General features: G+C 40.0%; 1 protein-coding gene across 3 annotated transcripts in view; it reads left to right on the top strand.

Moving 5' to 3' along the window:
* The window catches only part of LOC102485105 (glycine N-acyltransferase-like protein Keg1), a 47,503-nt gene extending 35,003 nt beyond the window's left edge, over positions 1-12,500 (top strand). Inside the window, exons 7-8 of one of the 3 annotated variants that reach the window (XR_001371320.2) lie at positions 8,732-8,840; positions 11,118-11,195. Coding sequence is in view for 2 of the 3 variants with exons in the window: in XM_006160874.3 (XP_006160936.1) it covers positions 11,118-11,206 (89 nt within the window). In the remaining variant the exon portion in view is untranslated. Of the gene's footprint in view, positions 1-8,584; positions 8,712-8,731; positions 8,841-11,117 lie in introns of those variants that run through there. The other 2 variants (XM_006160874.3, XM_006160877.3) reach the window with 2 other exon arrangements.
* The last annotated feature ends 278 nt before the right edge of the window (positions 12,501-12,778 follow it).

The following is a 12,778-nucleotide window of genomic DNA, read 5'->3' as shown; positions in this document are numbered from 1 at the left end:
GCTAAGAGTCGAACAGAAGAAATTTCCCTCCTGCTTTGCCTTTTTGTTCTATTTATGTCTTCAATTGACTGGATGAGGCCTATTAACATTAGGAGAGTTATCTGATTTACTCATTCTACTAATCTTGTACAGAAGCACTTAAAGAATGCTCTGCCAGAATGTTTGTCCTAGTGTTGAGGCACCCTATGGTCCAGTCATGTTGACACACATTAAACATCACAGCTACTAATGGACTTTTTGGTTGTCTCCAGGTCTCCAACCCACTTTTTATGCCCTATAGTTTAAGCTTGCTTATTTCTTGTATTTTCTTTTTTTAGAGAGATTTTTTTGCTATAGGAAGTGTGCACTCGCTCAAGAGCTAGAGAGACTGAAAGCAAAAAATCACCCCTCCCCCCCCGGGGGATGGCCTTGTTGCAATCCCTTCTCCTCCAGTCTCCTACTCAGATTTTGGGCATCTATGCACACACACATTCCCAATGTGAGTTTAAGCTACCAGGTCCGGGATTTGTACCATGGTCAACTATGTAGGAGTCCAACGACATAATCATTATGCTATCTGCTGGTCTCATTTCTTGTATCTTCTATACATTTACATTTATTCATGCTAGTACCTTGTTCCAAACATGTTTTTTTTAAAGAATTATATATTCTTATTTAATTTCATTTGTTATTATTATCTTTTCAATTTGAACAGACAGAGAGACAGAGAGAAAGAAAGGGAAACAGAGGAAGCAAGCCACCAGCTAAGAAAGGAAAAGAGAGGAAGCAAGCCACCAGCTCCAGGACTTGAACCACAGTCAACCATATGGGAATTCAGTGCCTTTAACCACCACACACCACCTGCCGCCCCCCCAGTCCAAACATCTTTCTACTCCTCCTTAGCATCTTATACTTTCCTGCTTCTTGAGGCTTCCCTCAGAGCTGCCCCATTAAAAAAAAATTTAGATTTAGACTTCCCCAGCTGAATGTTGACATCTCCAATTCTTGAATGGAAACCTCCACCTTTCTCTATCCTAATCCTGAAGAATGCCTCATTGAATTAGTTGGGTCTATGGTCATGACCTTCTTTGGAGTAACCTATATAAGGATAGTAACTAACTATTGAGAGGCAGAAGAATCTGAAGCATAACTTTACCTAATAAATCGGATGTTCTGCCTGAAGAGATGAAAATGATTCTTGGAAAGAATTTTAGCTTTTAGTACCTGAAATTACCCAGGCTAGAGTTTTCTGAATTTGCATACAGGACCAATGTCACAGGGAATATAGAGGTGTGACACAAAGGAAGACACATTAGGAACAAGAGAGCGAGCTCTCATTCTCTCAGGAACGATTATAAAAGATGTCTGTCTACAGGTTGCTCTCTCTCTCTCTCTCTCTGAATGCACCCACTGACACTCCTGCTTCCATGGGTTATATTGTGACATAGGACCAGAGGCCAGCCAGATGCTGGCCCTGTTCTCTCAAACTTCTAGCCACCAGAACTGCAAGCTAAATAAACTTCAAGTCTTTATAAATCAGTCCACATATCTCCTCCTTCTGACATGTATCTACACTCTTCACATAGTAGATGATGATGATTTTGAAATCATAAAAATGTTTTTCTTCACAAAAATGGTGAGAGGTGTCTGCCTGGAATTGTCATGATGTCACTCCTACCCATATTTCTATCAGCTGCAGCAAATACTCAACATTACCGAGGTCAGGAAATAGTCTCTCTTCCCTAGTGGAAGGAACAGAAAAATCACATGGTGGGACGAGCAGATGGCATAATGGTTACATCGCTGTACTCTCATGTAGTTGACTACATTTTGAGTCCTGAACCTGCTGCTTAAAACTCACACTGGGTGCATGTGCATGCAAGCCCAAGATCCCAAGAGAAGAATGAAGGAGAAGGGATTGTGACATGGCCATCCATCCTAGGGGATGATTTCTCGCTTTCTGTTGCACTGCCTATCTTTATCTGTCTGGCAAGTGCCCTGTGGTAAAATTTCTCTTTAAAAAAGTGACTTAGAGACCAGCAGATGGTGTAATGACTACATTGCAGGACTCCCATGTAGTCGACTGTGGTTCAAGTCCTGGACTCGGTGGCTTAAACTCATGCTGGGCACACACGTGTGTGTGTGCCCAAGATCCTGAGAGGAAAATAGGGGAGAAAGGATTGTGGCATGGCCACACCCCTGGAGGTGATTTCTCGCTTTCTGTCTCTCTGTCTCTTTCTGGCAAGCACATGTGCCCTATAGCAAAAACCTCTCCAAAAAAAAAAAAAAAAAGTCACATGGCACAGGGCATAAATGTGTAATTTCATTACAAGGAAGATCTGAGAAAGTAGGAAACAAATTTCCAATCTACCACGACAACTTGAGAACTAAAATTTCTTTTTTTTCTGGGACACCATAGTCTTGATATTCACTTATCTACTGCCAATGATTCCACATATGGGCCATTTATAAACACTTTTGGAATGAAAGAAAAGAGAAACAATTGAAATCTATCCATTTATCATGCTAAGACTTTTATATAGGAAAACCAGTGTACCTATTACTGGAAGACTGAGCCCACATACTCCTCTTTTTCATGTGTCCCTTCAAGCAGCTATGACCCCAACGTAGTTCTCATCACAGAGGAAGCATCCGTTGGCTCACACTTCCATTGGTTCCACATGCAGGGTATGCATACGTGGTTTGCATTCAAAACTACATTTGTCATTGTTTGATTAGTTTTTTCCACATGATAATATAAAGGTAAATTGAAACTGTCTGTATTAAAAGTATACTTATTCACAATATAGTTCATTAGACCTTTCCCCTGGTATTCGGGCAAAGTGCCTGCCATCCTTAATTCTCCTGTTTGGTCCATCAAAACCCAGGCCGCAGGTTTCCCATCTGGGCCCAACAGACAAATGCTAGGAAAGTGCTGGATACAGCGCTGGATGAATTTCAGGCTCCTCTCTGTCCCACCGAATTTCCAAAGCTGGTTCACCAACTCAGCATGGCTTACATCCATCAAAGTTTCCTTAAACATTTCTTGGTAGCTATAGGAAACAATAAAAAGCAAAGTTCACCAAATAGCATTGAGTTGTCAATAGGCAGTTACTTTGTCTTTTGATCTTTAAAAAAAGATGGTGATCCCGTCATTTACAATAAGATGAATGACCCTGGAGGACATTATGCTGAGAAAATAAGCCAGGCATAGGAAGACAAATATTGTATGATCTCATTTATGTGTGGAATCTAAAAAAGCTGAACTCCTAGAATCAGAATAGAATTGTGGTTACCAGAGGACTGGAAGGGGTGAAGGCTGGAGATGGACTGGAGAGATGTTTGTTGAAGGATACAAAATTTGGTTAGACAAGAAGAATAAATTCAGGAGATCTATACAACATGGTGACTACAGTTCATAACAATGTATTATATACTTGAAAGCTGCTACAGTAGTAGATTGTGTTTTATCACACACAAAAAAAAGTATGTGAAGCAATGCATATTAGCTCAATTTAGCCATTCTACAGTATATAAATATTTCACAACATCATTTTAAAAAATTAAATAAAAAACTTTAAAATGCATTGAAAATAGTTATAGACACTCTAGACAGTGTGGAAGGAGAGGGGAAGAATGTAAGGAAGTAATTAGGGAGGAAAATAGAGGGGTAAGACATTTGTAGGACACAGACATGGTTTATTATCTGTTGATGTGTATAGTATTTTCAACTGGTCTATTCTGAAGTGTATTTTATGTTGGCTAAATTCTCCATACAAGCAATTGTATGGCAATTGAATGAATAAAAATAATTATATAATAAGTTTTAAAACTTCTAAGATAGATAGGACAGAAATTTTGCATCTATTTTTATTAATAATCGAGGATGCAAATTTCATTGATTAAATAGCTGACTTTTAAGTCAGTGTTTTAACACTGGAGTCAGAGTCCTTTAAAGCTGAAGATGTGTCTTGAGATAACCCCTGCCAATGTACTCATTTCACATGGGAAAGCCACAGAAGTCAAATGACTTGGACACACTCTTGCAAAGATAACATAACGCACTCCCTAGTCTAAGACATACTTCTCTGCCCAAACTTTAGTCAAGCTTATGAACTTTCTGCTAGACCCATCCATCTACTTCCTTATAAAATCCAGTTTTAACAAAGCACTCTGCTAAGTTGGCCTAGCCAGAACTGCCTCACCCTTGCTATGTCATCATCCCTACTATCTATAACGTCTCTTCGTTCTCTGCAGTCTTTTGGTGGTGTTTGATTCTCCCTGGCTTGTCTTCAAGAATCCTGTTAGGTTGGTTTAGCCAGAATCCTCCTCACCTCCGATGTTTCCTCTCAGTAATTTCCACCCATTGACTCCCAACCTGCTCCGTGGGTATAAATTCTCACTCTCCCATACTATATTTGGATCTGGGCCCAGTCCCTCCTCCACTCACTACAAGATCCTGGTACAACAGTCTACATCTATTGCCTTGATTCTGAGTAAAAACTTTCTGTGCTTTAATAAATGTCATTGTGTACTTTTTTTTATCAGAATGTGTACATAGTACAGGGTCATAGTGTGTGTTTAGGATATGATTATGTTCATTATGATTAGCCAGTTGAATGAAGACCTTATACGGTAAGTCAAACCAGTGGGAAAACAGAATTATCTTTACAGTGACTCTCTTCACATCCAATTTCACCCAGACACGTGTGATATATAAAAAACAGGATGCATGTGTGCCCATGAATATGCACATGTACATACATGTTTGAAGTAGCTTTTTATGTCACTCACATGTTCTTGGGCTTGGTGACAAATGATACCACTTTCTTTTCATCGAACAAGGAAGGAAGCAGTTTCTTTACCGTTCCCAAAGGCATATAAATGAGTTGTTCTGATCGTGAGACGAGGAGAGACCTGGAAGCTGCAATATTCTTAATCACTTCATTTAAACTGGACTGAGACGCTGTAAAGGAGAAAAGAGGACCGAGCACCCAATGAGAACTCAGGGGGAGGCTGTGGGAGCAAACCCACATATCCAGCAAACATTTGCTGACTACAATGTCAGGCATTCCACAGACAGTATTCAAGGTGAACAAAACCAACAATTCCTGACCTTACAGCTCTAATAAATAATACTCTAATTAAAAGAGACAGGAATCATACATGCAGCTACATAAATAAATAAATACTTAAAACTGCAGTGCTATAAAAGAAAAAGTGCAAGTTATACCAAAGGAACATAAAATAGGAGCTCAATTTGCATGGGGGGCTTGCAGGCAGGCTCTTTTAGAAAGGTAGGGGGATGGATGGTCTAGGCAGTGGCAATAGAAAGGAGATGACATTTAGAGCTAAGACATGGTTTAGAGGCTGAGTTTTACCCTGAAGTGACCTTGGCTGAGTGTCCATGATCTAAACTACTGTCCTGCTTATTCACAAAGCTGTGTTCAAAACTAAATGAGTCTCTGGGAGCAGCAGTTAGCGTAATGGCTATGTCGCTGGACTCCCACGTGGTCGGCCGCAGTTTGAGTCCTGGACCCGGCGGCTTAAACTCATGCCAGGCCGCGTGTGTGTGCGTGCCCAAGATCCCGAGAGGAGATTGCAGTGTGACGATCCCCCCGGGAGGTGATTTCTCACTTTCTGTCTCTCTGTCTCTCTCTGTCTGACAAGCGCATGCGCCCTACAGCAAAAAAAAAAAAAAAAAAAAGATTAGTCTTTTAGTGAATAGTGAAATATGAATGCCTTAATTTTTTACAATAAATTTTATTTGTATTCTATGAAAAAAAGAACTCTGAGGCAGACCTTTTCTTTGTTGATGATATTTTAGGTAAACTATGAAAAAAAGAACTCTGAGGCAGACCTTTTCTTTGTTCATTTTATAGGTAAGTAAGCTCATTTGTTTTGAACTGTCTGGGATTATAATAAGCTAAAAGTAAAAAAAAAAAAAAAATTCTTCCATAAAGAAAAGAATCAAGAAAAGAAGAGCAAATAGTGGGATGGAATGCAAGAGATTGTTTAAAAATTTTTCCAGAGGGGCTAGCAAAGAACTCTGAGGCAGACCTTTTCTTTGTTCATTTTATAGGTAAGTAAGCTCATTTGTTTTGAACTGTCTGGGATTATAATAAGCTAAAAGTAAAAAAAAAAAAAAAATTCTTCCATAAAGAAAAGAATCAAGAAAAGAAGAGCAAATAGTGGGATGGAATGCAAGAGATTGTTTAAAAATTTTTCCAGAGGGGCTAGCAGGTAGCGTGATGTTTAAGGCACTAGACTCTCACATGGCCCACAGTGGTTCAATTCCCGGACCGTATGACTTGAAAATCATGCTGAGTACATATGTGTGTGCCTAAAATCCTAAGAGAAGATTAGAGAAGGGATTTCAGTGTGTTCATTCCCCCTGGAGGGTGGTTTCTCACTTTTCTTCTTTCTGTCTTTCTCTGGTGACCACATATGACCTGTGACAACCCACCCCCAATTTTTTTTTCCAGAGACCTGGTTTTCTAAAAATGGTAGAAATTATATTGGAGGATGATATTAGTGGGAATGATGAAGTAAAGACCTCTAGAATACCTCTCCTCCATAAAAGCAATAAGAACATTGGAAAGAATTGTCAAAATAAACTTTTTTTAGAACTCCAAAAATTAACTAAAAGCTGCCAACAATTTGAGGAACAATTTATTTCAGAAAAACATCTGAATCTATGTTAGCGCAGTGAGCTATGTGATAGTGTAACTTTCTCTATTCCCAGTACTCTATCCCCAGCTCTGAAGTATAAACCAATAGTCCTACAATCATGATGAACATCAGCAGCCTAACAACCACTGGAGGGGGCAGAATGGATTAGGAGCTCCCCAAAAGCAACATTTTTCTGACAGTGGTCTTTCTGTGACCATTCTCAAAGTTCATCGAGAAAAGACATTTCCACAAGGGTATTTGCTAAAAACAATCATCATCAATTATATCATACCATGTCTGCCTAAAGTGGCAGTAACACTTGGGTCAAACAACTAGGTGAACAAAACTTGGAAAAGGATAAGCTGGGGAATCAGATATTCCTAGGGAGATTTGTAAACTCTAATGCATTTTTAGGACTTAGAGGTTAAGTGTATGCATAGGGCTGTGTGCATGTCTAGGGCTGTAGACATGCCCAGGAAAGAACAGAGAAGTGTCCAAGTCCCCAACTTTGCCTAACTTCTAAACTCTAAGCACACAGAAAATAAAGATTAAGGCAGAGTTTTAAACTGTCCATGTAAACACTGAACATATGACAATATAAACAAAAAGCCCAATAGCAAAGTCTAGGAGATTAATGGTTCTAGGCATTGAAAGAAAGCACTTGGGTCAACAGGAGGCATGCAGTTTAAGGCACTGGATTTCATATGGCTGACTTCCCGGTTTGAATGCCTGCCAGACCAGCAGCATGAAAACCATGCCAGGCATGGGACCAGCAGATGGTATAATGATTACCTCACTGGACTCCCTCATGGTCAACCGCAGTTCAAGTCCCAGACCCAGAAGCTTGAGACTCATGTCAGGCACATGTGCATGTGTGCCCAAAATCCCAAGAGTAGAATGAAAGAGAAAGGATTGTGGTGTGGTCATTCCTCCCTGGGGGGAGGTGATTTCTCACTTTCTGTTTCTCTTTCCACTGAATGCATGCACTCTATAGTAAAAATCTCTCTAAAAGAGGAGGAAAAAAAAATGTCAGGCACATGTGTCTGCATGCCCAAAATCCCAGAAGGAGAATGGAGGAAAAGGGATTGCAGCATGGCCCCATGGGGGATAATTTCTTACTTTCTCTCCCTCTTTCTCTCTCTCTCTCTCTCTCTCTCTTTCCTGTCTCTCAAGTGCACTCACCCTATAGCAAAAAAAAAAAAAAGAAAAGAAAAGAAAAGAAGAAGGAAACTAGTGATCACTGATTAGTGACTAAAATAGCTACAAACTTTTTGAATAGGCTTAAAACCACTAAATTTGTAAACTTTACAATGGTGAAGTTTATGGTATGTGGATTATACTGCAACAAAAAATGAATGTAAAATGAATGCACAGTGACTAGCAGATGGCATAATGGTTATGTCGCTAGACTCCCACATAGTCAACCACGGTTCAAGTCCTTGATCCGGTGGCTTAAATTCATGCCAGGTGCATGTGTGTGAGTGCCCAAGATCCCAGAAGGAGAATGGAGGAGAAGGGATTGTGATGTGGCCATTTCCCTGGGGGTTGATTTCACACTTTCTGTCTCTCTAGTGACCACATGTGCCCTATAGCAAAAATCTCTCTAAAATATAAATACATTTTAAAAATAATAAGATGAATGCACAAAAGATAAACAAGCTAAAGCAATAATTGGCAAAGTTATGATAGTTATTTCATAGATGGAATATCAGTGGTCATAAAACATATATAAATTAAACTTATATAATTATCATCAATCTTTAAAAAAAAAAAGAAAGAAAAACAAAACAAAACAAAATGTTGGCACTGATCCCTAGGCCTGGCCTTAAACTAAGCCAGGAATTTTAATCCTTGCTCAAGAAAGGAAATATATCATGTTTTTGTAAACTTTGCCTTTGATCTCATCGAAAGATATCCCCTTCTTTGTCCACAGATTCCTAAGTCTGTATAAAATTCGTTGCCCCTATCATTGATTGTCTAGAATAAACACCACGCAAAAGTCAGCCTGGTACCAGAATGTTACCCCTCCACCTTGGCTACCAAGGATGTGCTCATGTCAAGCCCATCTCTCTCCCACAAGTGGTCCCAAATAGGTCCTCACCTTGAATCTGCAAGTGTTGCTTCCAGTTGATGATCCCTGGCAAGTCAAGGACCTCTTGTAATTCCTTTGGATTCTTGGAATAGATTTGGTAAGTGTTGGTGTAATAATCAAGATCATCTATCATCTCCTGGATAGTTGGAGAAAGAAAAGAATGGACTTTGGAGTACTGGGGGACCCATGCAGATTAAAGAATGGGTTATCACAACTCAGACACAAACACCACAGGGGAAGGAACTCCGGTCCCAGCCAGAGAACAGTCACTCCTACCTGTCCTTCTGGCCGGATGATGACTGTGTTAAAATTAGGCCACCCGTCCACCAGCACCTGAAGCTTGAATGGGTTCCTCTGGTTTATTTGGAAAATGGTACCGTAAACCTGTAGCAGCTGAGAGAATAGGAAGGGTCAAGACATTGGGAGAAGGTAACAAAGCATCCTTTTCAAAATAAAATCATAGATTCTCAGGGCTGCCAGGGTTAGAGTCTATGTCCAGCATGTTTACCAAGTATACCTGCTTGAAAAGAGCTCAAGTTCAGGGAAACTTGCTACCTTCAAGGGCAACCCAGTATACCCTTCATCAGATCTATTATATTTAAAAGTTGCCATCGGAAAAAAAAAATAGAAGTTCTATTCTATCACTTTCTTGATTTCTTTTTCAGTCTCAGTCTCAGGTCATGAAGAATCGAACTCCATTTTCACCCTTCAGAACATCATGTGCTACTGCCCAGTAATAATTTTGATTATTTAATATGCACATTTTACATATATCAGCTACTACCCTAGGCACTTCACTTACATTATCTAATTTAATTATTTTAAGCACCTGGTGAAATATATATTACTATTTCCATTTTAGAGTTGACAAAACTGAAGCTTAATTTCCTTGCTTACATTCACATGGATTTATCCAAGTCCAGTCTTCATGATTGTTCCACTTTGACATTCTACCATTTATCTAGTGTGATCAAAGTTAAGGGAATAGGTATGGGAGAAATAATGATAGAAAGAAGACAGTCCAAGGTGTCATGTTTATTGGGAAAGTAGTGAAGTAAAAAAATTGCTTTTTATTTGCAAACCAATTTGACTTCAGTTAGGTCTGGGATCTGGAGGTAGTAACAATACCCTTCAGAACTTGGATTCCCTACCATTACACAGGAAGCTCAGAGGGTCCTTCATAGACTCTGGATAAAGCTTTCCCACTTACTCACTGTGAGACCTTAAACAGCCTACCGAAGTTCTCAGTCCTCTTTCTTTATTTTTATAATTTAGGGGATTTTTTTCCTGTTAATGCATTTAACTAGTATTAAATGAAGATAGGAAGAATAAAATAAACACACAAATCTATCTGACACATAGCACTTTTAATGTTATCTGCTATTACCACATACCTTTCCGACATGAGTGGCAAAGCTAATTCCAAAGCCAAAATGTCAGGACCCAAATCCTACACTTTTATTATCATGCATAGGGTTGGGATGGAACTAGGTGTAGTAGAAAGAGTACATTTCTATTTCTACTAAATTTCATAAGCCTTTAGTTGAGTACAAGCTACTTGTACCAAAATTAACTTAGGTAAGCTCAGAAAACCACATCCCAGATTATAAAATGAATTATGAAAGGCAACTTACTTATTCTTGTCACACTAGAAAGAATTATTAGATAAAATAGAGTTTTGATTCTTCTGCACTTTGCTGATGAATATAAGTTCCCCTGTTCAGAGTGTTGGAGTGTCTTACAGAGTTTAGGAGCCTCATATTTCAGTCTTATAAGTAACACTGTAAGTAGACACCTGTGAATACCCTCTCCTAACCAGCATGCTCATACACACAGGGATTCCAATGGCTGAATTTTGCAAAGTCACAAAGGTTTTTTATTTACCCCCTTCGAGATACTTCTGGAATCCTTTGTCCCAGAGACTCCCCCATGGTTACCTTCAAGGACTCGGGAAGGGTCTTCTGCAGGGCCTTTTCCAGGACCTGCAGCATCTGTAGGCTGTAGATCTTCAGCATTGTGACTGGATTCTTTACCTGGAGGAAACCCAGAAAGGACAAGGAATGCTTTGGGGATGTCTGTCGTTTTTAAGAACTAGAAGAGGAAGATTGATAATGATCACTGACAATAGTTGTTCATAAATATTTATTTGCCTCTTCCCATCTGAAGGGCTGTCGAGGGTAAATCATAATCCTTAAACTGAATAGAAGATCTTATCAGATTATTTGGAGCAAGAGCACACAAATGAAGAAACCTTCATTTCAGTGGAATTCCCAAAGCAGTCAGGCTTCCAGGAAGAGGAAACCATGTCATATCATTTTGACAAATGCACTAAACCCTATTATTGACTAAGCAGTGCCTCTTTTTATCTCTGCAGAATGGCAAGCCATCTTGTCAAGCAAGCTTCTGCTGAGTCCCTTTGTCATGAAAATTATCTTTGAGAGGACGTTTCACAAAGTAACCTAAAGTTTATGACCATAACAAGTACCTTACTTGTTCACTTTAAGATTGGTCTTTTGACACAGCTAAGTTGCACAGGCCATAGCATACTGTAGTGCAGTGCTGGAGATGACTACCTGTGGGTCAGATCACCAGCACAGTCAATCTGAAATACAGCGGGTGTTCCAGTGTGTGTTCCAGATCCTGACAAGCTGGAGGACTGGAAGAACAAGATTGCAGCATGGCCAGACCCTACCAAGGGTGCTTCTCTTGCTTTCTATCACACAAATGTACTTTCACTAATAAAAGTAAACTTTAGGGGAAAAAAATTGCCTGTCTCAGCAGGCCAATATTCCCTGCTACAGGAACTGAATGCTTGAAGAATTCAAAGTAAAATGTCAACTGTAGTTAACCCTCCCACTTCCACATCAGAGAAACTCTCACACTGTCAGATGGACGGACAATAAGCCACACCCCAAGAACATACATGGCCCTCTGAGGGAGCAGAGCAAACTGTCTTAACAATCATGTGTTTATAAACCATCTGGTGTAGAAAGACCAGGTACAATAGCAAGTCACTCAAGGCTGGAAGGCTATGCAGCAGAGACCCTTGGCTCATCCCCTCCCCTGCTTGCCTTGAACTCTCAGTTGTGTTGGCTGGGACTCTAAGAAGACCTTATGCCCCTCCCTGCCCCATTGGGACATCAGTTACAGTGAAGGCCCTTGCCATATGGCAGACTTCTCGAGGCTGGAAGACTGTGCTGCAGAGACCCTTGGCTCATCCCCTCCCCTACTCCCCTTTGAACTCTCAGGTGTGTTGATTAGGACTCTGAGAAGACCTTGTGCCCCTCCTCCCCCCCCCCCCCCCCCCCCCACTGGAACATCTGTTCCAGTACAGGGAGAAAGAGCTGCTTAACCCCTGCTACATGCCTCATAATTCTAAGATTTCAACATTTTATAAAGCACCCAACACACAATGCAAGCCATGTGATTCCCTCCTATCTTCCTCAACTAAAAATCAGCAGCTTAGCCCCAGCACACCTGTTCTCTAGAAACTGGGAGGACTTTGAATCATCTAAAACCAATGACAACAGTACAAGTTGCTGATGAGCATTAGGAGGGAGAACAGTAGAGAGATCACCAATAATCTACTCCTATAAGCCTTTGAATGCTCAGAATTAACTCAAAGAATTTATGAAGGAACATGTAAATCACCAGAGGACTAGAAACCATTGCAGAGGCACAAGAAATATAAGCAACCAAGAAATTATCTCTCCCCAAGGAAAAACATCAATTCCTCATCATCCACAGACAACACAATGGCACTCATGGAAATGTCAGATAAACAATTCAGAATATTTACAATGACAAAAATAAATGAGATGCAAGGGAAAAGAAACAATGAGCTCCAGGAGATGAGGAAGTCCTTTCACAATTTGAAAGAAGAAATAAATACCATAAAAAAAAATCAAACAGAATTGTTAAAGATGAAGACTGTGATACAGGAAATTAAAACCTCCCTCAAAAATATTTTTTTTGAGAGATTTTCACTGTAGGGCGCGTGCGCTCGCCAGACAGACAGAGAGAGACATAGAGACA

The sequence above is a fragment of the Tupaia chinensis genome, unplaced genomic scaffold (assembly GCF_000334495.1).
Source record: "Tupaia chinensis unplaced genomic scaffold, TupChi_1.0 Scaffold000709_2, whole genome shotgun sequence".
Taxonomy (NCBI): domain Eukaryota; kingdom Metazoa; phylum Chordata; class Mammalia; order Scandentia; family Tupaiidae; genus Tupaia; species Tupaia belangeri.
This window is presented reverse-complemented; position numbering and strand designations above follow the sequence as displayed.